Genomic DNA, 25,482 nt, shown 5'->3' on the forward strand with positions numbered 1-25,482 from the left:
TCAAAGGGTGATAGAGACAAAACATGAAATAGCAGTATTATTATGTTTCACATTATTATAAACAGGAATAATACAAGCCACACATAAGCACCTAAGTATAGACCTTATTTTACCTTAGGCCTTACTACCTATTTTACTTTTATTCTAACATCTAACACATCTATGTTGCTCAGTTTAAATGTGCGACTTTTCTGGATTTTTTGGTGGCCCTGGTACAAACAATCAGATGGTCTAAGCAAAAATAACATTAATCATTGTAACTGAGAAAGTGCAAGTTCTACGCATGCTTGAAACGTGTTTACACTTCATATAATTTGATCTGTGGCAAGCATATAGTACACCTACAACCTACAACCAAAGGAATTCACATAAAAATGTGATTTTATAGATTTTATAAATAGCCCAAATCGAGTCAAAATAGCAGAAAGATATCTCTTTCACAAGTGTATGATCACTGCTTTAACATCATTTATGCACTCACCATTGAGTCTGGACTCTTTCCCATAAGAGCATTGTTTCTATTGTAAGAGAAAAACAAAAAGAAAACATTTGCACAACGAGGTTAATCTGAAAAAAAAAACAAACGATTATCTGCTGAGGAGACTGATGACGATGGTGCCTCCGTCTTTTTACCCAGTTTTATTATAAATCTGATAAAAACTAGAAAGCTGAAAGTCGGATTTCCTAATGCAGAGTCACACACCACACACACACACCGTTTCCTATGGCTACGCTGGTTACTGTTTCCATGGTGACGACGCTGTAAACTCAGAGGTCCCTCCTAAGGTTTTACTGAGGTAATTGACATTACCTTTTTACCATTTAACTAAAGCGAGAGGATACTGAATGAGCAAACAGGTAACAGCTAGCCTGCAGTTATTCACTGCATGTAACTTTTGAGAACTTTTGAGTTAGCAAGATAACTAGAGTTAGCTAACGTAGGCACGTAAGCTAGCCTAGCGTTAACCCATATCACCTGTAACTTAGCCTCAAGTTATCTTTGCCTCTGGGTTCTTTCAGGAGCTTGTTGCCAGAGATGGCCACCTCTCCCGGAGTTTTCAAAGCCACAGCGGCGAAGGGCACGTCAAAGTTTCCAGTCCTGCCCCCAATTGAAGGCAGGCAGCAGCGGAATGAGGTTGAACACACCGCTGCGGCTAAGGAGGAGATAGCGGAGAGGATAGCGGCTCAGAGGAGACTGCTGAGGCACAGAAGGAGTAATGTACAACAAGAGCACCTCCATTTAATGTATGTTTTCAGCTCAGCTGTGACAGCTCTTTTGTCAGGCCCTGATTCACAGTCATTACTACAGGAAAATGGTCCTATCACTATTTAACGTAGGCAGGAAATCATTATATAGGCTACTGATTTTACAGCTATGTGACTGAATTATTACAGGGTGTACAGAGCCATGGAGGCTTACAGACGGAGAAAGGAGAAGGGGACAGCGCGCAGCCAGTCACCAGAGCCACAGCTTCCGCCCTCTGTATGACAATTGCCCATCTTCCTCTGCACACATTTTAAATATAAACTCATGTACAAATATTGCACAATGTAATGTATATTTCAATGTTTCCTTTACAGATGCTTAGTGAGGAGCGGAAGCGGAAGGTAGGTTTTCTTTTTAGAATGAAATCTGACCTGTGAGAAGAGTAGATCCTTGTCATTTCAGCTATATGCGTGTCACATCTCTGGTATTTAATTTTGATCCAATTTGCAGATGAACTACATGTTTGTGAAGCAGTGTGTAGAGAACCGCCCATTTGCGCCAATCCAGCAGCAATGGTTGGATGCCATTGTTGCCCGCGTCCCGCCTAAACTTAAAGAGGGCCCTGAGACAAATAAACTACTACAGGAGCTCTGCAAGGAAGTCAGCGACGACTTCCACAATGTGATTGTCAAGCACACAGGTACGGTCAGTTATTTGTTTATGTGTATTTATGTTGTGTTTGTGTGTATGCTCAGGCTTGTAGAGTACATGTTGACTAGAGGTGAACCACACTGAGCCTCATTATGCCATATTCACTCCCTGCAGTGGGCACAGTACTTAAGGATCCCCAGAGAGAAGGAACTATCTCAGAAAAACAGACAGCTACCCAATCCAAGTGAGTGTCTAATGCACACAAGTGATATATGCACAAATACCAAATAGTAGTTGCTCTATGCTCCTTTTCCTTTTTGCTAAAATACATTTCCAATCTTTTGCAGAATTCTTGATTTCTCCAGACCGTGGCACGATAGTTTTGTCAGAAGCCGCAAGATCATAAAAACAAATTTACACATCCTGCATCCGGTAATGCAAACTGTCTTGCATATCGGCTACATGACATTCTCTCCACTGGTCATGGTTGATCTTTCAGGATGCAGGTAAGTAGTGACACAAGGAATGCAAGATGGCACTGCTAAAACAATACCATAACTACGATACTTCATAGGAAGACCAAGTTTTGTTTTGGTTCAGTTTTGGCTCCTGTTGGTTTAGGGCTTCAGGACCCGTGGACTGTAAGAGCCTACAGAACAAAGTAGCCGTGGAATGTAAGAGGACAGAAGATCGTATCATGAATACCTGGTTTCCTAAAGTCATCTACTTATTGACAAGTTACGAAACACTGAAGGTAGTTAAAGAGGAGAAACTGGACTCCTTCTATGACTGTGCATCCACCCTCATCTCTAATCAGGTGAGATAATACCGACTTGATTTTGACTTGAGAAGATTCAAAAGCAAAGTGTCAGCACGAGCCAATGCTGATAACTCATTTAGTACTTTGGCCTTGTGAATACTGTGGCATTCTTTGTATGTTCCTTGATTTCGCCAATTTAGACTTACAGACATGTCTCTTTTGTTAATTTACAGTTGAAATCACTGCTTCAGGCAAATGTAGAAAATTTTGTCTATCTGTTCGATCCAAGTGATCACCACCGCTTGCCCATCTTTCGCATGGCCTTGACATTTGACGATGAAAAGATGGAAATTTATCCCACCTTACAAGATCTGGAAGCTACTGTTTTTGAGATTCTTAAAGCCATCACAAATTCACTGCAGGTGAGGTTATGTGTAGAAGCCATTTAAAGGCTTTGTATGACACATTTTTCATGTCAGAATGTATTTTGAGCTTGCATTGATATCTGTGCCACTGATCTACAGAAAGTACAGACGGTCCACTCATGGCTGACACAATCCACATCTTCATTTGTGGATGCAAAGGTGGCCGATCATGTCCAAGCTTGGGCTCAGGTGACTTTAAAGACTGCAATGCACAAGAATCTAGAGGAACCTGGTAAACATTTCCAGAACTATGGTGAGGCTCCACAATCCGATAATTTCTTAGCATTTACACCGATTTTAATTAGATTGATTGCTGACTTTTCTCTTTTATTTTGCAGCTGACGATTATGACTGGCTAGTCAATGGAACTGCACAGGCTCAAGTGGATAAATTCATGGAAGAGGAGCACTCCTTTGATGAGTACACAAAGGTAGCAAATCATGAAATTATTTATTATGTTATGTTATGTTATGTTATGTTATGACCTATTTTTGTCCTGTTCTCAGTTTGTCCGATGCCTGTCAATGTGTAATCTCACTTCTTTTTGAAGCAAGTGGAGGAGTTCCATGTTCTGTCAAAGGAGATTATGAACCTCCCAGCTAAAGCCCACTTCACAATGGTCCATCTGGATTGTGAAGAGCTGAAACATGGGCTGGCCAACACGGCCACGAAATATGCTGATTTACTTCTGAAGAAGCTGATCACCAGCCACCGTGAGCAAAATCTACAGTGAGTCACTTCATGTAACATTCTTTAACAAAACTGTCCCTCTGTGTTTAACATGGTTTGATTTTTCTGACAATTCTTTTTGTCTGTTCAAAGGATCTGCTCTGAATTTGAAACCATCAGAGAAAACGTTCTGAAAGTACCAGAGAATACAGAGGACATGAGTCAGATTATTGATTATATTAATTTCACTAAGACAAAGGGTATTGCAGAACTTCGGGAAAAAATAAAGGTGAATAATCTGATGACTTGTTGTACCTGTTGTATCTTACACCAAAGCATATTAATTTATGTTATCTTTTGCCTATTTTTCCTTAAGTTATTACCACTTTGTGTTCTGACAGGAAGCCTACTGTAGACTGATCTACCTCTTGGATGTCCACATCATTGACCCCAAGGATCTGAAGCTAAATTCGACTATTTTTCAGTGGCCACAGAAAATTCTCCATGTCTTTGAGCTCAGTGAAGAGGTAATGCTCTGGTGTCTACTGGTAATAGTATATCATAGTTCAAGGATGACCTGATACTGGACAGCTATGTCATTTTCTAGATGATGCAGGAGGCCAAGAAGAAAGGAGAGCAGGAGCTGCTTGCTAAACGAGAAAGATTAATGGTACAACTGGAAAAGTTGGGACGCAGGACAGAAGAGTTCCCACATTGCTCTGAGCTGGATATGATGCAACAGGTGCAGTGTTGTAGCACTTTCAGATAACCTTGAGGACATAGTTCTGAGAGTTTTGCAATTACATATATTTGCTGTTTTACTGAAAGTAAGATAAGAAGATCAGTGCCACCCTGATATTTGTCCATACAATATAAAGACAGGACCAAGTGCAACAGCTAGATGGACTCTTATGAATGCAGCAAAATCCACCAAAATCCCAGTGCCTGGCCAAAAAATAATCCCACACATAACCCACCATAACACCACAAAGTGTAGTTTTTACTTTTCATTTTTTGTTTTCATGAACAAATGAGAAAAACATGCGAGTGCACTTTATAGGTACTAGTAGGGGGGTTTGGTGAAACTTAAGATGGAGCAAAGCTAGCTATTTCCTTGTTTCAGTCTTCATCCTACACCAAGCTAAGCACTGACTGGCTCCAGCTTCATATTAATCAGACATATCTGAGAGCGGTATAAATCCCCTGTTTTAACTCTGTGCAAGAAAGTGAATTTCAAACTATTCCTTTAAATAAACCCGAACCTGAAACAACTTTATAGTCATATTAAAATATGCCTTTAGATTTTTGGTCAGTGTCTGTACAATGTAAGTAGTGATCAGAATTAAACAAAAAAAAAAGCCATGAAGCTTGATTTTAGTATGTGTTTTCAATTCTATTGAATTGAATGGAAAATAATTGTCTTGTTGTCATTTTTGGGCAGTATGTAACAGATGCCAGAACAGTCCAGAAACTTCTTCAGGAGGCTGAGGAGGTGATCGTCTTAATAAACAAAGAAGAGGCCTTTTACAAATGGGAACAAACATGTTACCCAGAGGTTGAGGTCATCAAAGACAGTATTGAACCCTACCAGAAGCTGTTTGGATTTGTACTGAAATGGCAGCGCACAGAGAACAGGTCTGATTTCAGTTCTATCCCTGTTGTGTTTTGATTCAAACATTTCCCCTGATGACCTTTCATTTTCTTTATAAATAGGTGGATGGACGGTTCCTTCCAGGACCTAGATGGTGAGAGCATGGAAGTACAAGTGGATGAGTTCTTTAGGGAGATCTTCAAGATGCAGAAGCTTTTCCAACAGAAACAGAATAAGACTGAGCAAGAGATGGAGAAGATTGCTGGGAAGACTAGGCGACGCTCTAGTAAGGATGATCCAATGAAGCAGGAGAGCCCGACAATGCTTTTGTGCTCCACTATAATGGAGCAGATCAAGGAGTTCAAGGTATTGTATGAGCTGTCATTTGAAAGAGGCTCGTGAATGGGGTCTTGTAGTAAGAGGACGTCTTGCTTGTTGGTACTCAGCTGTTCTTTGAAATGTGTTTGTGCCAACAGGACCATATTCCAGTAGTGTCCATCTTGTGTAATCCAGGCATCAGACATCGCCACTGGAACCAAATGTCAGAGATAGTGGGGTATGACCTGACTCCTGACTCTGGTACTACACTACGCAAAGTTCTCAAACAAAACCTGGCCCCTTACCTGGAAGAGTTTGAGTCTATCAGCGCAGCTGCGAGTAAAGTGAGAACTCCTGACATTTTGTGATTGCTTATATAGCGTTTCATTAACCTTAATACTGAATTGATGTTCTGAATGTTATAAACCACTACTATGTGCCTTTCCAGGAGTTTTCCTTGGAGAAGGCCATGCAAACCATGGTGAATGTTTGGGATGGTATTTCTTTCCATCATCAACCTTACAGGGAGACTGGAGTGTCCATCCTGACCGCCTTGGATGAAATTCAGACAATGCTAGATGACCAGATTGTGAAGACTCAGACTATGAGGGGCTCACCATTCATTAAACCCTTTGAAAATGAGATCAAGGTTATGATGAGAATTACTAAATGCAGAATTTCAAAGGAATTTTACCAGATGGCAGCGCTTTGACTGTACTGTAGAGATTTAACTGTTTGTTGTGTGACCTCAGCTGTGGGAGGAGCGTCTGCTTCGTATCCAGGAAACCATAGATGAATGGCTCAAGGTGCAGGCCCAGTGGCTTTACCTGGAGCCCATCTTCTCCTCTCAGGACATCATGCAGCAGATTCCAGAGGAGGGACGACTTTTCCAAACTGTCGACAAAAACTGGAGAGAGATCATGAGACACTGCGTTAAGGACCCTAAGGTAGTTGGCGGAAAAAAAGTTTATGGTGAATACGTTATTCTGAAAAAAAGAAAATCTGAAAGATGAACTGCTTTTTTAGCTGCTGATTTGTAATTGTAGATTCTGCCAGCAACCTCGTTGCCTGGTTTGCTAGAGAAACTGCAAGACTCTAACATCCTCCTAGAGAACATCATGAAAGGACTGAATGCTTATTTGGAGAAGAAGCGTCTTTTCTTTCCACGGTACCTAAAAAGATTTTGCAGCCCAGGTCTTTATTAATATAACAGACTTTGAGGCTTACTACATATGCTGCTTCCAGGTTCTTCTTCTTGTCCAATGATGAAATGCTGGAGATTCTGTCTGAGACCAAGGACCCACTGCGAGTGCAGCCCCATCTGAAGAAGTGCTTTGAGGGTATTTCCAAACTGGACTTCCTACCCAATCTGGATATCCAGGTGAAGTAGTCACACATTGTTAGTGTTACACAATGATTGTTGATGAACTTTTATTAAATTGCATACTGTTTTTTCCCAGGCAATGTATAGTAGTGAGGGGGAGCGTGTTCAGCTAATCCAGCACATCTCCACATCTGCAGCCAAAGGAGCAGTGGAGAAGTGGCTGGTACAAGTGGAGGATGTAATGCTACGCAGTGTCAGAGACGTAGTGGCCCGGTCCAGGGTGGTGAGATCACTTCCCCATACCTTAAATAATACGCTCTACTTTGTCATGTTGTGTGTGGATTATATTCTGCATCTGGACAAGCGAAGGGAAACATAAATGTGAGTCAGTGAGTGTGCTTGTACTGACAGGACTATGGTGAGACTGCACGGAGCCAGTGGGTCAAAGAATGGCCTGGGCAGGTGGTGCTGTGCACCTCCCAGATTTTCTGGACCATGGAGGTTAATGAAGCCATCAAAGCAGGGGCTGATGTAGGTTTTACACATACAGTACATTTTCATTGTGTCGAGCAGTGGTTCTCAAACTGTGGGCCGCGCCCCCCCAGGGGGAGCCTGGGGGCATGACAGGGCAGTTGCACATATTGAACTTTCTTTGTTATTGTTTTGAGTACAGTGATACAGTGACCTGAGCCCTCACAACTTGTTTTTGTGTGTTTTTAGCACACATTTACCTTGTTTTGAAAAGATATGCAGTGGACAACAGGTTCATTGCATCCAATAACATTGTGATTCAGTGACTTGAGCCCTCACAAATGAACACACTAAATATTTCTTGGCAAATACCTGCACTTGTTTTTGTTCTTTTAGAAAGGTTGCACTTTATTGTTGTTTTGAAAAGATGTGCAGTGGAAAACGGGTTAATTGTTGTTAATAGGTTGTTGCCAAAAGTCTGTATTTGTTGTTTTATACTATACTACAATTCCATTAACATACTATACTGGCAGTTTGTATTGAATAGGCCAAAATGTGGTATGTCTTATACAGTTTGCAAACAAAAGCAAAATCTGCAGCATACATGGGACCAGTCTACTTCACCTACTGTGTCCCACGATGCAAGGTGCTTGTATGAACAGAGACGTTTCAGAAAGCGGTGTAAATTTTGACTTATTTCTCCTGAGCAGTCCACCAAAAGCTGTTAGTGAGGGAATTTCAGACGAGAAATAATGCTATCCAGCTGCTGAACATTCACTCATATTAGATTTACACGGCTGAATTTAAGTGCTTGTTCTGACTTTCGTCGGGCTGCTTTCTTGACCGCTAGCCTATTAGCTTACTAGTGGAATCTCCCATAGAGGTTAGACAGTTAGCCAACATTAGCTTGCAGTTTACTGCATACAGCCTGTGGCTGTACTGAAAAAAAAGGTGATTGCAAATTATTTTATTTTTATCTATTTTTGAAAAATGACAGTCTGATGGAGCAATCTAGTTTAATTTAATGTTATTGTTCTAGCAAAGTGATTGCAATTTCTATTTGACTTTCTTTATTTTTGAAAAAGCGGTCTGATGGAGCTATCTAGTGACAAAATGTCACAAAAAATAGTGTTGAAATGCACAACAAATTACTTGTAGAGAAAGGTCATGATCTTTCTCATGGGTTTTTTTTCATTAAAAGTTAAACTTGACCCATTTTGTTACAATCTTGTAGGGGTGGGGGGAGCTGGAAATGTTTCTTACTTCAAAGGGGGGCCTAACAGAAAAAGTTTGAGAACCACTGGTGTAGAGGTACAAAGCAGTGATGTGTCTCACACACTGACCAACTCATTTTTTTTGATGACCACGACGGCATAACAGTGTTCACCTTGGGAAAAAACTAAAATAGTAATTTAGTTTTTTTTCTCTTTAGGGTTTAACGAGCTACTATCAGCAACTCCAGAACCAGCTGAATGACATTGTGGAGCTGGTGAGAGGGAAACTACCCAAACAAACACGGATCACTTTGGGAGCGCTGGTCACAATTGATGTCCATGCCAGGGATGTGGTCATGGAGCTTATTGAGAAAGGTGCATGATACAACGTCAACTGAACTAAATGTGCTTAAAAAGATAAAATATTAAGTGTCCATTTTCAACAGGTGTATCAAATGAAACAGACTTCCATTGGCTTGCCCAGCTTCGTTACTACTGGAGCAATGACAACGTTCGTGTTCGCATAATCAACTGTGATGTTAAATACGCCTATGAATACCTGGGAAACTCACCACGTCTGGTCATCACTCCACTGACTGACAGATGCTACAGAACCCTAGTAAAATATCTGAGATGAATACTATATTGGAATAAGGCTGAGTGATCGTATATTTTAACATTAACTCCCAAAATGCTCCCTCCGCTTTAGATTGGGGCTTTCTACCTGAATTTAGGTGGTGCACCAGAGGGTCCTGCTGGAACAGGAAAGACCGAAACCACCAAAGATCTAGCCAAAGCTCTAGCTGTACAGTGTGTTGTCTTCAACTGTTCTGATGGACTGGATTACCTCGCTATGGGCAAGGTAACACCTTCAGAGAATATTATGTTTGAATGCCAAAGTTACAATTTAGTTAAAACATTTGTAACGTATTTTGATTCAATCTCTCGTAGTTTTTTAAAGGTCTGGCTTCATCTGGTGCTTGGGCATGCTTTGATGAGTTCAACCGTATTGAGCTGGAGGTGCTGTCTGTAGTGGCCCAGCAGGTTCTCTGCATCCAGAGGGCCATTGAGCTGAATTTGGAGTACTTTGACTTCGAAGGGACCATGCTCAAACTCAATCCTAACTGCTTTGTGTCCATAACAATGAACCCTGGCTATGCAGGACGCTCAGAACTCCCAGACAACCTTAAGGTCTTTCAACAGTGAACACACATTTTTATCAGGCATTGTTGGTTGGCTGTCACACTATTAGTTATGTAAATACTGGTGGTTACTACTGCTTTTCTGCATTATTGATAATATTAATCTGTTATTTGATTCCAACTTTTCAAATTATTCCAGCTCACTCACCAACATTAAATTATACTCTGTGATTCATTCATGGTGCTTTTACGCCCCTTTAGTATAATGTAACATAATAGAAAGGCTGTGACCGACATTGTCAGTAACATGTGTCCTTTCATTTCTCTGTGCAGGTGTTGTTCCGAACAGTGGCCATGATGGTCCCCAACTACGCGCTGATAGCAGAGATCTCTCTGTATTCATATGGCTTCCTCAATGCCAAACCGCTGTCAGTAAAGATTGTGATGACCTACAGGCTCTGTTCAGAGCAGCTGTCCTCTCAATTCCATTACGATTACGGCATGAGGGCTGTCAAAGCTGTACTTGTGGCTGCAGGAAACCTGAAGCTCAAGTATCCTGATGAGAATGAGGACATCCTGGTATTTGTGCTAAAAAAGAAAGCATTTGTTAAACATTTCTCGATACTGTGCGTACTAATTGTGAACTTCCATAGTTTGTCAATTTGTGTGTAGTTTTTGACCCTTTCACTTTTTCCATATGTTGCAACGGCCAGCTCCTGAGGTCCATAATGGATGTTAATGAGCCCAAGTTTCTCTCCCATGATATTCCTCTGTTCAATGGAATCACCAGCGATTTGTTCCCAGGCATCTCCCTACCTGAGGCTGACTATCAGGTCAGATATGTTGGTTCCATTTCTTATTCTTTTGTTCTTAAACTAACGATGCTTTTGTATTTACTGATATTGTGATGTATTTTATAATTAGCGTTCTTTTCATATCCTTGCTAGCTGTTTCTGGAGGCTGCTGAGGAATGCTGTAAAAATCACAATGTACAGCCAACACAGGTCTTCTTAAAGAAGATAATCCAGACATATGAGATGATGATAGTCAGGCATGGGTATGTTCTGTATTTCAATGTCATTGTTACCATAGCATGATATCCTTTTTAGCATGTTTCTAGTTATACAGTATTTCACACAGCTGGGTCTGAAGAGAATAGTTGATTTTCTTTTTTTGTATCAGGTTCATGCTGGTGGGAGAGCCTTTTGCTGGGAAGACCAAAGTGCTACATGTTCTAGCTGACACACTGACTCTCATGAATGAGAGAGGGAACGGTGAGGAGGAGAGGGTCATCTTCAGGACACTGAATCCAAAGTCCATCACCATGGGACAGCTCTTTGGACAGTTTGACCTAGTTTCCCATGAGGTAGGCCTGTGCCATGGATCCTCTTGTTTTTATTCCATATGATGGATAAATACATAAAATCTGTAACAACAGTGGACCTTATCTTGCTCTTGATCTTTTGACTTTTTTTTATTCCTCATGATTAGTGGACAGATGGGATTGTGGCCAACACGTTTCGTGAGTTTGCATCGGCTGACACACCAGACCGTAAATGGGTTGTGTTTGATGGTCCCATAGACACACTGTGGATTGAGAGCATGAACACTGTGCTGGACGACAACAAAAAGGTACGTAATACACAGTAAAAATGTTTTTATATTCATGTTAATTTTTTTTTTCCACATACTCTAACCAAGTACTTTTTGCTTTACTCTTCTTCCACAGTTGTGCCTGATGAGTGGTGAGATCATCCAGATGTCCAATCAGATGAGTCTGATTTTTGAAGCAATGGATCTGTCACAGGCCTCAGTGAGTTAAATGTTTGGAGTTAAATAGATTTTTTATTTGATTATCTTTTTTTTATTTTAAATGTATAGTTAGTTGTTGGTTCATTTACGGAATGGTTGCCATTTTGGACAATAAAACTTTGGTAATTCACCAACAAGTTTGATAAGATGTTAAACAGCTTTCAATTAGCCCATGGAAATAAATAGTAAACCAAGTTTGATTAACAGGATTAAATTGGTTAGTAGTTGTGGTCATTTTCCTCTACTGCAGCCTGCCACAGTCAGTCGATGTGGAATGATCTACATGGAACCGTGTCAGCTGGGCTGGGAGCCCATCGTGATCTCCTGGATGAATTTGCTTCCTGATGCACTGCAGAGTCCAGACAACCGCTTCCTGCTGCTGGAGCTCTTCCACTGGCTCCTGCCACCTACCCACAGGATGCTGCGCAAACATTGCAGAGTAAGTGACCCCAGGCCCCAGAACAATCCAGACACAAATATCTGTTGAACATTTTGAAGTTTACTGAACATGCTGGATTATGGTTTTGTTTACAGGAGGCTGTTTCCACTAGCAACAGTAACACTGTGATGTCCTTGTGTCGACTGTTTGAGATGCTGCTCACTGAACCTGTAAATACAGATCCTGGGGATAAAAATATTCGCACCTGGATCATGGTAAAAGGATGAATCACCTACAGTTCTGAATAATATTTGAACCATATTTATTCAGAACTCTTGCTTTGGAACTGCACCTTGCAAACACTTTCACTTCCATGCAAATATTTCACTATTTTTGTATGATCCCCTTCTCTGCCTTTATAATTGCAGGCAGCTTTTGCCTTCTCCCTGGTGTGGTCTATTGGTGGCAGCTGTGATGCAGACAGCAGAGAGAAGTTTAGTGAATTCTTCAGGGTGACTGTGTCAGGAAATACAGAAGAACATCCTATCCCTGCCTCTGTGGGGAAATGGGAATGTCCAATGGATGAGAAAGGCCTGGTGTATGACTATTTCTATGAGGTATTGTTTGTGTGTAATTCCACCAGTTCATTGATTTATTTTTGTTTATATGAGTAAATCATACTGTTATCTCTTAAACAGTTTAAAGGAAAAGGCCGCTGGGTTCACTGGAATGATTCCATCAGGAATGTCAACCTGGGAGACAAAAACACCAAAGTGCAAGAGATCATAGTTCCCACCATAGACACAGTTCGCTACACGTACCTCATGGACCTCTGCATCAGCTACGGAGTGTTAGTATTCTTGGCACAGTGGCACTGACACACACAAATGCTAAATGTGCAATAATATTATAATAATAATTAATTTATAACTTCTACCTGTCCCATATATACTGGTTTCTATATCCTATTTTATTTAAAGCTGTATTTAGTTACGTTTCTTCTAACAAAATAGATTTTTGTCAAAACCTTTCCTCTGTTTCTCTGCTTAGGCCTCTTCTGTTTGTTGGTCCTACTGGCACTGGGAAGTCAGTGTATGTGAAGGAGAAGCTGATGAACAATCTGGACAAAGACCGCTACCTACCCTTCTTTATCAATTTTTCAGCTCGCACTAGTGCCAATCAAACTCAGGTCAGCATGTTGGAAGCATGGACAAAAGAATATTCTAGCAGAAAGTTTTTGATTGTTTGGAAAATGCTGATGTGATAATCTAAACAAGTAAGGATAATTCTTTTCATTTCAAATAATTTATTCTTTATTCATTGCATCTTCCAGAATATCATCATGTCCAGGTTAGACAAGAGAAGGAAAGGAGTGTTTGGCCCCCCTGTCGGAAAGAAGTGTGTTATCTTTGTTGATGACATGAACATGCCTGCACTAGAACAGTTTGGAGCACAGCCTCCTGTGGAGCTTCTTCGACAGTTCATAGACCATGGAAACTGGTATGAACCATTCACTATTTGATACCAATTTTATATCCAAACAAGAGAATGATAGCGAAGGAAGAGGGTGACATTTTCTGCTTTAGAGAAGCATAATCTTGTTCAGTAAACAGATGGATCTTATCTGTTATGCTGTGGCAGGTATGACCTGAAAGATACCTCCAGGATCACTCTTGTTGACATCCAGCTCATCTCAGCTATGGGTCCCCCTGGTGGCGGGAGGAATGCTGTGACATCCCGATTCCTGCGGCACTTCAACATTTTTAGCATTAATGCCTTCAGTGATGACACCATGGTTCGCATCTTCTCCAGTGTGGTGGCCTTCTATCTCAAAAACAACGAATTTCCACCTGAATTTTACACTGTTGGCAACCAAATAGTGACAGCTACAATGGAAGTGAGTCCCATCAAAACACACAGTGATATCGCGTAAACTGTTCAAATAAGGTGCATGTATATGTTGTTCATGTGTAAAAGGATCTTATCAATCATATCTTGTCTTCTCCAATGGCTTAATTCTTTGCTTGTATGCTTTTATATCCCTAAGGTGTATAAAAAAGCCATGGAGAACTTGCTTCCAACTCCAGCCAAGTCTCACTACACCTTCAACCTGCGGGATTTCTCACGTGTTATCCAAGGCTGCCTGCTGCTGAAGAAGAAGTCTCTGGAGAACAAACGCACTATGATCCGCTTGTTTGTCCATGAGGTTTTCCGTGTCTACTATGACCGCCTGGTGGATGACGGAGATCGAGCATGGATCTACCAGCTGATGAACAGCATTCTCAAAGATCACTTCAAAGAGTCCTTTGACCAGGTGTTTGATCACCTGAAACAAGGCAGTAGAGTAAGTTTAGAATTATTATTTTTATATGCCACAGTATGTTAGTATGCTTTAGCCTCTTGTCACTCCTTGCTGCACAGGATCTACATACAATGTTTGTTTGATATATTTTTAACCAACATAATATGTAACATCCATAACCATATTTGTGATAAACTAAAACTAAATACATGCATATGAAACAAAAACGAAAACCTTTGTGTTTTAATTTGTGCCATACATTTTCTTCCCTTCTCAGCTGGTTGAAGAAGACATGCATAATCTTCTGTTTGGTGACTACATGACCCCTGACTTGGAGGATGATGAGCGGTTGTACGCTGAGGTGCCCTCAATGGAAAGCTTTGCTCAAGTTGTGACGTTGTGTCTTGATGAATACAACCAGATGCACAAGAATCGCATGAACCTTGTAATCTTCCGGTAAACAGCTTTGTTGTTACTGAGTCAATGCAGCTACATGCACTGCAAAAATATTGGTCCTAAGCGTTTTATTATTAAATGAAATGATTAAAATCTCACAGTAAGGAAATAAAGGCCAAGATTTTTAGGCAGAACATACACCCAGACCTTTTGTGCAGAAAATGAATGAAATTGTGTTTTATAACTCTGGCATGGAAACTTGATTTACTGAGAAGGAAAATGTCTTCATGATGTAGCTATGTCCTGGAGCACCTGTCCCGAATCAGCCGCGTGCTGAAGCAGCCAGGAGGAAATGCCCTGCTCGTGGGAGTAGGAGGCAGCGGACGTCAGTCCATCACCCGTCTGGCCACATCCATGGCCCACATGACCTTGTTCCAGCCTGAGATCTCTAAGAGCTATGGCATGACTGAGTGGAGAGATGACCTCAAGGTCAGCCTCGTGGATTAGGATTTTCTTCTTTGTCCTGTTTTTCTGATGCATTACATGTATTTTCTTCTCATACCATTTTGATCTCTGCCTGTAATTCCTATGCATTGTTTGGTAGAGGAAGATTTTAACAACTCTGCCCGCCTTCTTTTCTTTATCCTTTAGATGCTTCTGAAAAATGCCGGAGTGAAAGGTCAAAAGACGGTGTTCCTGCTAACTGACGCTCAGATCAAAGATGAGGCTTTTCTAGAGGATGTGGACAGTGTCCTGAACACAGGGGAGGTGCCCAATCTGTTTGCCATAGATGAGAAGCAAGAGATCATGGAGGTGGGCTGCCACAGACCATATGCATACCCTTATATAGCAATATCTACCTTGTACAAAGGCCACATTATTATTATTACTGTTATTTATGTTTAATGTTACTATTACTTCATCTATTTTTCTCCAGACAATACGTCCCATTGCCCAGGCTGGTAATAAGAATTTGGAGTTGAGTCCTTTGACTCTGTTTGCCTTCTTTGTGACTCGCTGTAGAGAGAACCTGCACATTGTTGTGGCCTTCAGTCCTATTGGAGATGCCTTTCGAAATCGCCTGCGTCAATTTCCATCTCTTATCAACTGCTGTACCATTGACTGGTTCCAGGTACTGTATGGGCATTTGGAGAAGCGTGATCACTTGTGGTTTTTACTTTATCTTTAGTAAGATATACTGCATATGACAGAAAACACTATCACAGAAAACTCTAAAAGCTGTCTATGTGTGTACCTGTGTGTCAGTCAGTCAGACAGTCGTATGTGCTCCCTGGGCTGAAGATAATATCAAAAGAAAGAAGACATAGACATAGGTGTCAGCAGTCTGTCATGCATGCTCTTATCTTCTCTTTGTTTTGACAGCCATGGCCAGAGGAGGCTCTTGAGCGAGTAGCCAACTCTTTCCTAGAGTCACTGGACATGAGTGAAAACGAGAGACAGGAGGTCATACCCATCTGTAAAACATTCCATACATCTGCCAAGCAGCTCTCACAGAGGTATGACATGTGGTTATTTATAACTCAATGGTAAAGTATATTTAATCCCTTAATTATGTTGGTATTTTTATTTCAGATTCCTCTCAGAGCTAGGTCGCCATAATTATGTGACACCTACATCCTACCTGGAGCTGATTGCAGCTTTCCGCCTGCTGCTCACTCAGAAAAGAGATACTGTTATGAAAGCAAAGCGGAGGTATACTAACGGTCTGGATAAACTAGCTTTCGCTGAATCTCAGGTATATGTAGGACATTTTTTATTAGAACTGTTTTGGGTTTATTTTTTGTTTATTACAAAACGCTCAAAATACCTTTGATCTGTTTTTGTGCAGGTCGGTGAGATGAAAAAGGAACTTGTAGACCTGCAGCCCAAACTTGAACAGGCAAAGATAGACAACACCAAAATGATGAAGGTGAATAAAGTTCACAACTTCTGTATATATATTCAAGTTTGTATAAATGTACAGAACTGTTAAATTGTTGGTGACTTTCAGGTGATTGAAGTGGAGTCTGTAGAGGTGGAAGCCAAAAGTAAAGTTGTGCGTGTTGATGAGGAGGCAGCAACTATAAAAGCCAATGAGGCTCAGGCTCTGAAGAATGAGTGTGAAAGTGACCTGGCTGAGGCCATCCCTGCTCTGGAGGCAGCTCTCTCAGCCTTGGACACTTTAAAGGTGAGCATTCTTCTACTGCACTGCTTTATCATGTTTATCATAGGCACTCGCAGTTAAAACAGCTGAGTAAGTTGAGCTGTCTGCTTTCGTTTCAGCCCTCTGATGTCACAATTGTGAAGTCAATGAAAAACCCTCCTTCAGGGGTGAAGCTGGTGATGTCAGCTGTGTGTGTGATGAAGGAGATAAAGCCGGTTAAGATAGCTGACCCAGCTGGGACTGGAAAAAAGGTCAGACTGTCTTAAATATTTTATGAAAAATCACAGTTGCCTGCTGTATCTAAACCATATTTGTTAGCTAAACCTTAATAATTAACTTTTTTTTTCTTTGTTGTATAGGTTTTAGACTACTGGGGCCCAAGCAAGAAGCTACTGGGTGATATGAACTTTTTACGAGATCTTAAAGAATATGACAAGGACAATATTCCTGTGAGTGTCCACAAAACTACATTACAACTTATTTAACACTTATACTTGTATTTAGCTCTGACTAACTCCTTTTTTTCATCATTGCAGGTTCCCGTGATGCAAAAAATCCGTAGCGAGTATATGACTAATCCTGACTTTGACCCCAGTATAGTGGCAAAGGCCTCCTCTGCAGCAGAAGGCCTGTGCAAGTGGATCAAAGCAATGGAGGTGTATGACAGGGTTGCAAAGGTGCAGTGTTTCTGGTTTTTACTTTTTTCTCCTAACTTCTCTTGATAATACAAGCATACATGCTGCCACTTACTTTATTGGTCTAAACCACTCTCTTTGGTGTTAGGTCGTGGCTCCTAAGAAGGCAAGTCTCGCAGAGGCACAGGGGTCCCTGGCTGCCACCATGGCCCTGCTGGACCAGAAGAGAGCTGAGCTAAAGGAGGTCGAGGACCGTTTGGCTGCCCTACAGAAAACTTTCGAGGAGAAGACGGAGGAGAAGGCCCAGCTGGAGTTCCAGGTGGATTTGTGTGCCAGGAAGTTGAAGAGAGCAGAGAAACTCATTGGTGGTCTGGGCGGAGAGAAGACCAGGTTCGAATGATGCACATAAAACTTTTTTTCTGCTGATAAGATAGTTCATCACTGACTGGATTAATGTCTGTCTTTAGATGGTCTAAGGCAGCAGATGACCTGCAGAACACGTATGACAACCTGACTGGAGACGTACTCATCTCCGCTGGGGTCATCGCCTACCTGGGGGCCTTCACTACTGGTTTCAGACAGGACTGCACCAAGTCATGGACCAAACTCTGCCAAGTAACATTCCCCTGCTTCTTTATTCAAATGCTTCCTTTGAATTTATACATTTACTTATTATCTTTCTTTTCATCTACGTTAATATCTGTAGTCTAAGAGCATTCCATCGTCAGATGACTTCTCTCTCAGTAAGACCCTGGGAGATCCCATTAAGATCAGGTCTTGGAACATCGCAGGCCTTCCCAGTGACTCTTTCTCTATCGACAATGGTGTCATTGTCAGTAATTCACGTAGATGGTAAGTCTGTATTACTGAATTTTTTGAAGTTAATTCTTTTCTAATTCTTCTCCAACATTTCTCAAAAAAAAAAGAGAGGAAATGTGCAGACTTTAAAATTTAAGATTAATCTCACTCATAATGCTTGTGTTCTTGTAGGCCCTTGATGATTGACCCTCAGGGTCAGGCCAACAAGTGGGTTAAGAACTCAGAGAAAGACAGCAACCTGAGTGTGATCAAGCTTACAGACGGGGACTACATGAGAACTTTGGAAAACTGTATTCAATTTGGAACACCTTTGCTGCTGGAAAATGTAGGAGAGGACCTGGAACCCTCACTGGAACCACTGCTTCTCAAACAAACCTTCAAACAAGGTGCTACCAAAGTGACATATCTGCCAAAACGGCAACTGAGATTTGAATGAAAACCTTAAATTCTAGTTCAGTTATTTCTTGTTTCACCTAGGTGGTGTGGATTGCATCAAGCTGGGCGAGAGTGTGATTGAGTACTCCTGCGATTTCCGTTTCTACATCACCACTAAGCTGAGGAACCCACACTATCTACCAGAACTGGCCACCAAGGTGTCCCTGCTCAATTTCATGATCACCCCAGAGGGCTTGGAGGACCAGCTGCTGGGGATTGTGGTTGCCAAGGAGAGGTAATGCTCATAACATGGTCATCTTGGCATACCACTGAAATATTCATTACTTGTATCACTTGTTTTACAGCATTGTTTCTGATTTGTCTGCCCCACAGACCAGAGCTGGAAGAGGAGAGAAATGCACTAATCCTGCAGTCAGCTGCTAATAAGAGGCAGCTGAAGGAAATTGAGGACAAGATTCTGGAGACTTTGCAGTCCTCTGAGGGAAACATCCTGGAGGACGAGAGTGCCATTCAGATTCTTGACTCCGCAAAGATTATGTCCAATGAGATTACCAAGAAACAGCAGGTGTGGGCAATGCAACAATAACTCTTAAAAGTTTTCAGGTGAAAATTAGCCCTGAATTGTCTGATATTTGGTAATTTAACTTCCTACTGTTTACATATTTCCCAGATTGCAGAGAAGACGGAGATAAAGATAGCAGAGTCTAGAGAGGGTTACAGAGCTACTGCAAGACACTCCTCCATCCTGTTCTTCAGCATTGCTGATCTGACTAACATAGACCCTATGTACCAGTACTCTCTCAGCTGGTTTGTCAATCTCTACATTAATTCTATTAAAGACAGGTGAGTGATGCACGTGAAGTATATTCTGTTGTGTCCCAAAAGATTTAATGCATGGAGACAAATCTGTTGGGACTTTATGACTGTACCCACAATTTAGAAAACATTGTTCTCCATCTGTTTTATATAAACACAAGCTTTAATACTTTAATACTTACTAAAATAATACTATTTTATCACATCAACTCGCTTGGTTTCTATTTGTATGTCAGGCTCACTTCTTGTCTTGTGTGTCAGATTTAGAAGAGATTTGTGTCACTGATCATTAGATTAGATTAGGGGAAAATGTACATATTACAGCAGCAACAGAGGCAGGGCAAGATAAGCAGTAATCGAGAGAAAATAAATGAAATAAGCAGCAGTAGAAAAATAAGCAATAGCGCTGCCGTAACTCTCAGGGCGCCATCTTGGATTTCATGGCACACATGCCTAAACTGGTGCAATTTTCTCCAAGCCACCCCTAATGTCTTTTAACTTTAACCAATAACATTATTTACAATTAAACACAGAGCGAAAACAGAATATTCCTACACAGCAGCTGCACGTGGGAGGTATTAAATGTTAATTTAGTTTTTCTTGTGGAGCCACAGATGTGTCCTGTACACGCAGGAAAGAAGCTGTAGGCATCATGAATATGTTTCGTCTCCACACTGTGACAGTGCCTCAAGGAGATGAGCTGTGCTCATCTGAGGCTTCATATGTTTTGTCTTTTATTCATCAGTGTCAAAGCGAAGATACTGGAGCGGAGGCTTCGATACCTGATTGAACACTTCACTTATAACCTGTACTGTAATGTCTGCCGCTCGCTGTTTGAGAGGGACAAACTCCTCTTTTCCTTTCTCCTCTGCTCCTGTCTTCTCCTGTAAGTGTGAAATCTACCAGTGGATATTCACTGAATGAAAAAATTATTAGAATTTGATTTCAGCTTTTAACCATATGCTCGTATGAAGATATATATACTATGTGAATTTCATGTTGGACTTTCTTCTTCTATTTCCATTCAGAGCAAAAGAGGAGATTGACTATTCTGACTTCATGTTCTTGCTGACCGGAGGAGTGGGCCTGCAGAACACCACTCCTAACCCCGACCCTAGCTGGCTACAGGACAAAAGCTGGGATGAGATCTGTAGAGCGAATGAACTGTCTGGCATGCAAGGAATAAAGTAAAAAGCATCTCTCATTCAACTAAAAATGCATTTTTATTACTCCCTATCCGCTGTTCTGTTCTGTGATTATAAATTCCTCTTGACTAATTGAGTGAAACTGTTATTTATTCCACAGAGAGGCTTTCATCAAAAGCCCAGGAGACTTTAAGCCTATTTATGACAGCAAAGAGCCATGCAACACTCCTCTACCTACTCCATGGTGTGACCGACTCAATGATCTGCAGCAGATGATCATTGTTCGCTGTCTCAGGCCAGACAAGATCGCGCCAGCCGTGACTAAATACGTGACTGGCAAACTGGGGAAGAAATTTGTTCAGCCCCCTCCCTTTGACCTGAGTAAGAGCTACCTGGACTCCAACTCCACCATCCCACTCGTGTTTGTGCTGTCTCCAGGAGCTGATCCCATGGCTAGTAAGTCTTACAGTACCAATGATCGACTGCCAAAGCTCTATGTAATGCTGCTCATTACAAATAAGAATAATATTTGTCCGCAGGTTTACTGAAGTTTGCCAGTGACAAGAACATGGGTGGTGACAAGTTCCAGTCCATCTCCCTGGGGCAGGGCCAGGGACCCATCGCTGCCAAAATGATTTCCACAGCCATGCAGGATGGGACATGGGTGTGTTTGCAGAACTGTCACTTGGCTGTTTCCTGGATGTCCACTCTAGAGAAGATCTGTGAGGACTTCAGTCCAGCAACATGTCACCCAGACTTCCGCCTGTGGCTCACAAGCTATCCTTCCTCCAAGGTAAACCTAAGTGCATTTAATTTGGCCCATATGTATACATTACCAACTTAAAGTAGCAAGAGAGAGCTTTATTCTGAGCATAGTCCAAAAGAGAAAAACATTCTTTCTGATCTCAGTTTCCAGTGACCATCCTGCAGAATGGAGTGAAAATGACAAACGAGCCTCCTACAGGACTCAGACTCAACCTGCTACAGTCTTATTTGTCAGATCCTGTTTCTGACTCAAGCTTTTTCAGTAACTGCCCCAACAAGGAGTTGGTGAGTTTACATATTTTTTATGCAACAAGAATTAGCATTTTTTAATTTGATTTTTATTATTATATGAAGGACATTCTCTGACTCTTGGACTTCTCCATTAGATTTGGGAGAAGCTCCTGTTTGGACTTTGCTTCTTCCATGCTCTTGTTCAGGAGAGGAAGAAGTTTGGTCCACTGGGCTGGAATATTCCCTACGGCTTCAATGAGTCTGACCTACGCATAAGCATGAGACAGCTCCAGGTATCCGTTCAGAGGTTCAGTGGCCAAGTTTCTGCAACACAAGAATCTATAATACATTTAATTTGTTCTTCTCTGTAGCTGTTTGTAAATGAATATGATGAGGTGCCATTCGAGGCCATAACTTACCTGACCGGGGAATGTAACTATGGCGGCCGTGTGACAGACGACTGGGATAGGCGGCTCCTGATGACCATCCTGGCTGACTTCTACTGCAGGGACGTCATTGTGAACCATCACTACCGTCTCTCATCTAGTGGCCACTACTATGTCCCATCTGGACGTACATATGACAGCTACATTGTATTTATCAAGGTAAAGCCACTTGAGAAAACACACATAAAGAGCTTAAATATATATTTGTTATTTCCTATACAGTGAGCTCCAACTAAGTAGCAATACCTTTGTCGTGTTCTAGGCGCTTCCAGTCAGCCAGCAACCAGAGGTGTTTGGGATGCATGAAAATGTAGACATTTCTAAAGACCTCCAGCAGACAAAGCTTCTCTTTGATTCACTGCTACTCACCCAGGGTGGAGGAGCTAAGGGAGGTGCTAGCTCTGGAAGTGACAACACATTGTACGACATAGCGAATGACATCCTTACTAAGGTATTAACTAATGAAACATCTTCATTTAGCAATTTGGTCAAGACTGAAATATTTCATGTTAAATATCTCTGTTGGTGTTTGCTTTCGCCTTGATTATAATCTGAATCCACTGCATTGTATTTGTATCTTTTCGGTCTTGCTTATTTCCTGCAGCTTCCACCAGATTTTGACACGGAAGCAGCGCTCTTGAAGTTCCCCGTGCTCTATGAGGAGAGTATGAACACTGTGCTCGTCCAGGAGATGGAGCGCTACAACACGTATGAACAGCCCAGCGCAGAAGTTCAACGACACATCGCCGCTTATTTCATACGATTCAACTGATGTCTTTGCTCTCTCACAGGCTGTGCAGTACAATCCGTGTGAGTCTACAGAACCTGATAAAGGCCATCAAGGGTTTGGTGGTGATGGATGCAGAGTTGGAGGCAGTAGCAGGCAGTTTGATAGTGGGCAAGGTTCCAGATAAATGGGCCAAGCGCTCTTACCCCAGCCTCAAGCCTTTGGGCAGCTACATTACAGACTTTCTCTCAAGGCTCAAGTTTTTACAGGTGACACTTCTTAATACAGATCATTCAGATGAACAGGAGAGAGGACTATGAATGTATGCGACCTTTGTTGAGTTTGTTGGTCCGCTTGCAACTTTGCTTTTACTTTGTGTGTCTGTAGGATTGGTACGACACCAGTAAACCCAACGTGTTTTGGCTGTCCGGCTTCTTCTTCACCCAGGCTTTCCTAACTGGGGCCATGCAGAATTATGCCAGGAAATACCACGTCCCCATTGACCTGCTGGGCTTTGATTTTGAGGTCAAACGATGCACACTTTGCAATCCCTGCGTCTCTACCTCAAAGAAGGGTGTTCTGATCTGTGCTTTTGTTTTCCTGATTTTATCTCACAGGTTCTTCCTATTGACGAGTCAGACACATCGCCTGAGGATGGCGTTTACGTTAACGGATTGTTTCTGGATGGAGCTCGATGGGACATAGGAAGGTGGATGTTCATACTATGTTCATTCAATTATTTATCATTATAATAGTGAAGTGCAAGGAGACTTGATAAACCTAAACCATTGCTTGTCTCCCTATCACCAGTGGAGTTCTGGCCGAGCAGTATCCCAAAGTCTTATTTGACTTGATGCCCATCATCTGGATAAAACCCAGTGAGTGTCCCAATGCTTTCTACACTACCAAATGTATGACAAATGAAATGCATGCCATCCATGTTTTTATTGTCTATTTCAATCCTTTTATTAACGCTTCATTCCCCTGACTCTCTGCTTCCTTCCTATTCTCTTAATTTCGTTGCATCCACCTCTTCCATGCAGCTCAAAAGAACATCAGCCAGCCTGAGAAGCTGTTCGTCTGCCCTCTTTACAAGACCAGTGAGAGGAAAGGCACCCTCTCTACCACAGGCCACTCCACCAATTTTGTCATTTCCATGACGTTGCCAACTAGCAAGCGCCCTCAACACTGGATCAAGCGCGGTGTGGCCATGCTCTGCCAGCTTGATGACTGAAATCAGACAAAAAAAATTGTTTAAGCACATTACTGTGAAGCATTAAACATGATTTTTTTTGATTTTCTGTTCCTTCGTAATGCAAAACTAAACGTAGCATGTTTGTGATTAATTAGGGAGTATGTTTCAAATCTATGGATCAAGCATATTTGTGGAAAACTATGGCGAGGCACATGGAATGGTGCGTGATAGTCTTTTCGGTTTTTATCGTACTCCATTTGCTACAACAAAATCCAAAGCTAGACGGCCATCTGACTTTATTTTCTCCAGAAAAAAAGGAAAGACACTTAAACTCACATGCAGGTAACAAAATGTGCATCAGACACAATGTGAGTTTTCAACAGAAAATTATTCCAAAACTAAAACAAGAAGAAAAGAATCAACTTTATCGCATTTAACAAACCTTGGAAACATTTCACATGCATCCTCTGATTTCGTCAATGCACACAACTTGCATGTTTAGTCCCCATATAGGCAACAGCAACTCCTATTCAGTTACTAATTTAAGCACTCCACTTGTGCCTTTTGAATTTTTACACCAGTTCACAAGAATCCTTTCCTGGCATCAAGCTGGGTAGCTGTAACATTGCTTTAAAAGCACATTTGCAGCCATGTACTATACCAGCAATGTGGCCACAAGCCAAAGCTTTCTAAAATTAAATACAGCTGGCTCGTAATGAGAACCAGGAACATTAGTAACGCAGAACCTTGATGTTAAAGTAGCACTGCTGTAAAAGCTTGATGATCTTGCTTGTAGACTGCTACTCAGTGCAAATAGTCTGCGCAGTATCTACATTAGCAGCCTGTTAGGGCCGCTGTTCCCACTTGCCTCTGTGTGGCTCCTGCGTGTCTCTTGGTTGCTCGCTGTGACCTGATACTGACTGCAGACTTGTGAATACCTCACAATGTGGACGCCATCATCTGCTGCTTTATCATACAGACTTTGTCGTGTTCTCAGGCATACAAAACAGTACAGCAACTGTATTAGTGAAATAAATGCACTGGTGAATGATCACTGAATGAAAAACTGCAAAATAAAAACTGAAGTTGACACACTCCATATAGAAATTAATACTTACATTAAGTCATGCATATATAAATAAGTGCTAAAACACTGGGGGGGGGGGGTCGTTCCCAATATTACATCGCTCACTTAAAACTGTCACTACATGTGAACTCAGTAGAAATGGGAGCAGATTGGTATCTTCAGTTCACTACAGATTTATTGCATCAACATGGAAAACAACAAACCCAGTCGACCTGGGCACAACTGAAGGACCTCTCCCTCCACCCTAGTCTGCATCAAGAAATCATTTCAGTTAAACAATGCATGATAACTCCTTAATTTGTTGAGGCTCCCACTCCCTTTATTATGGTGCTTAGGATTGCGTTATTTAATGTCTTATTGTCCCGAACATTAGCCTCCTTTCCGTAATTTCAACC

The 25,482-nt window shown here is 41.5% G+C and overlaps 1 protein-coding gene across 1 annotated transcript; it reads left to right on the top strand.

Annotated features, from left to right (window-relative positions):
- The first annotated feature begins 1,036 nt into the window (after window positions 1-1,036).
- dnah12 (dynein, axonemal, heavy chain 12) lies at window positions 1,037-24,040 on the top strand. The gene is made up of 73 exons (XM_070839166.1): window positions 1,037-1,245; window positions 1,396-1,483; window positions 1,582-1,608; window positions 1,718-1,907; window positions 2,033-2,102; window positions 2,206-2,364; window positions 2,480-2,675; window positions 2,852-3,040; window positions 3,143-3,296; window positions 3,382-3,473; window positions 3,594-3,772; window positions 3,866-4,001; window positions 4,114-4,239; window positions 4,320-4,454; window positions 5,154-5,347; window positions 5,426-5,669; window positions 5,780-5,965; window positions 6,070-6,270; window positions 6,374-6,568; window positions 6,668-6,789; window positions 6,867-7,002; window positions 7,082-7,228; window positions 7,357-7,476; window positions 8,849-9,005; window positions 9,077-9,249; window positions 9,340-9,492; window positions 9,582-9,821; window positions 10,106-10,351; window positions 10,486-10,605; window positions 10,720-10,829; window positions 10,955-11,138; window positions 11,264-11,404; window positions 11,502-11,585; window positions 11,835-12,023; window positions 12,119-12,238; window positions 12,392-12,580; window positions 12,662-12,813; window positions 13,014-13,152; window positions 13,297-13,463; window positions 13,605-13,860; window positions 14,011-14,307; window positions 14,543-14,721; window positions 14,958-15,150; window positions 15,313-15,474; window positions 15,599-15,793; window positions 16,045-16,178; window positions 16,255-16,417; window positions 16,511-16,591; window positions 16,673-16,849; window positions 16,945-17,076; window positions 17,185-17,274; window positions 17,362-17,502; window positions 17,609-17,850; window positions 17,928-18,075; window positions 18,167-18,312; window positions 18,451-18,665; window positions 18,757-18,949; window positions 19,048-19,240; window positions 19,346-19,518; window positions 20,237-20,377; window positions 20,520-20,678; window positions 20,797-21,092; window positions 21,176-21,429; window positions 21,546-21,686; window positions 21,788-21,925; window positions 22,004-22,237; window positions 22,341-22,529; window positions 22,683-22,786; window positions 22,870-23,074; window positions 23,193-23,330; window positions 23,423-23,514; window positions 23,616-23,689; window positions 23,849-24,040. Exons 1-73 carry the CDS (start codon window positions 1,037-1,039, stop codon window positions 24,037-24,039), a joined length of 11,925 nt encoding a protein of 3,974 aa, XP_070695267.1. The 3' UTR covers window position 24,040.
- Window positions 24,041-25,482: the final 1,442 nt, after the last annotated feature.

The sequence above is a fragment of the Pempheris klunzingeri genome, chromosome 11, assembly GCF_042242105.1.
Source record: "Pempheris klunzingeri isolate RE-2024b chromosome 11, fPemKlu1.hap1, whole genome shotgun sequence".
Taxonomy (NCBI): Eukaryota; Metazoa; Chordata; class Actinopteri; order Acropomatiformes; family Pempheridae; genus Pempheris; species Pempheris klunzingeri.

Coding starts and splice junctions, on each gene's coding strand:
- dnah12 (XM_070839166.1), top strand. CDS start 1,037: ATGGCCACCTCTCCCGGAGTTTTCAAAGCCACAGCGGCGAAGGGCACG. Junction 11,405..11,501: donor TGCTGGACGACAACAAAAAG/GTACGTAATACA, acceptor CTTCTTCCACAG/TTGTGCCTGATGAGTGGTGA. Junction 21,093..21,175: donor AGGAGCTGATCCCATGGCTA/GTAAGTCTTACA, acceptor ATTTGTCCGCAG/GTTTACTGAAGTTTGCCAGT.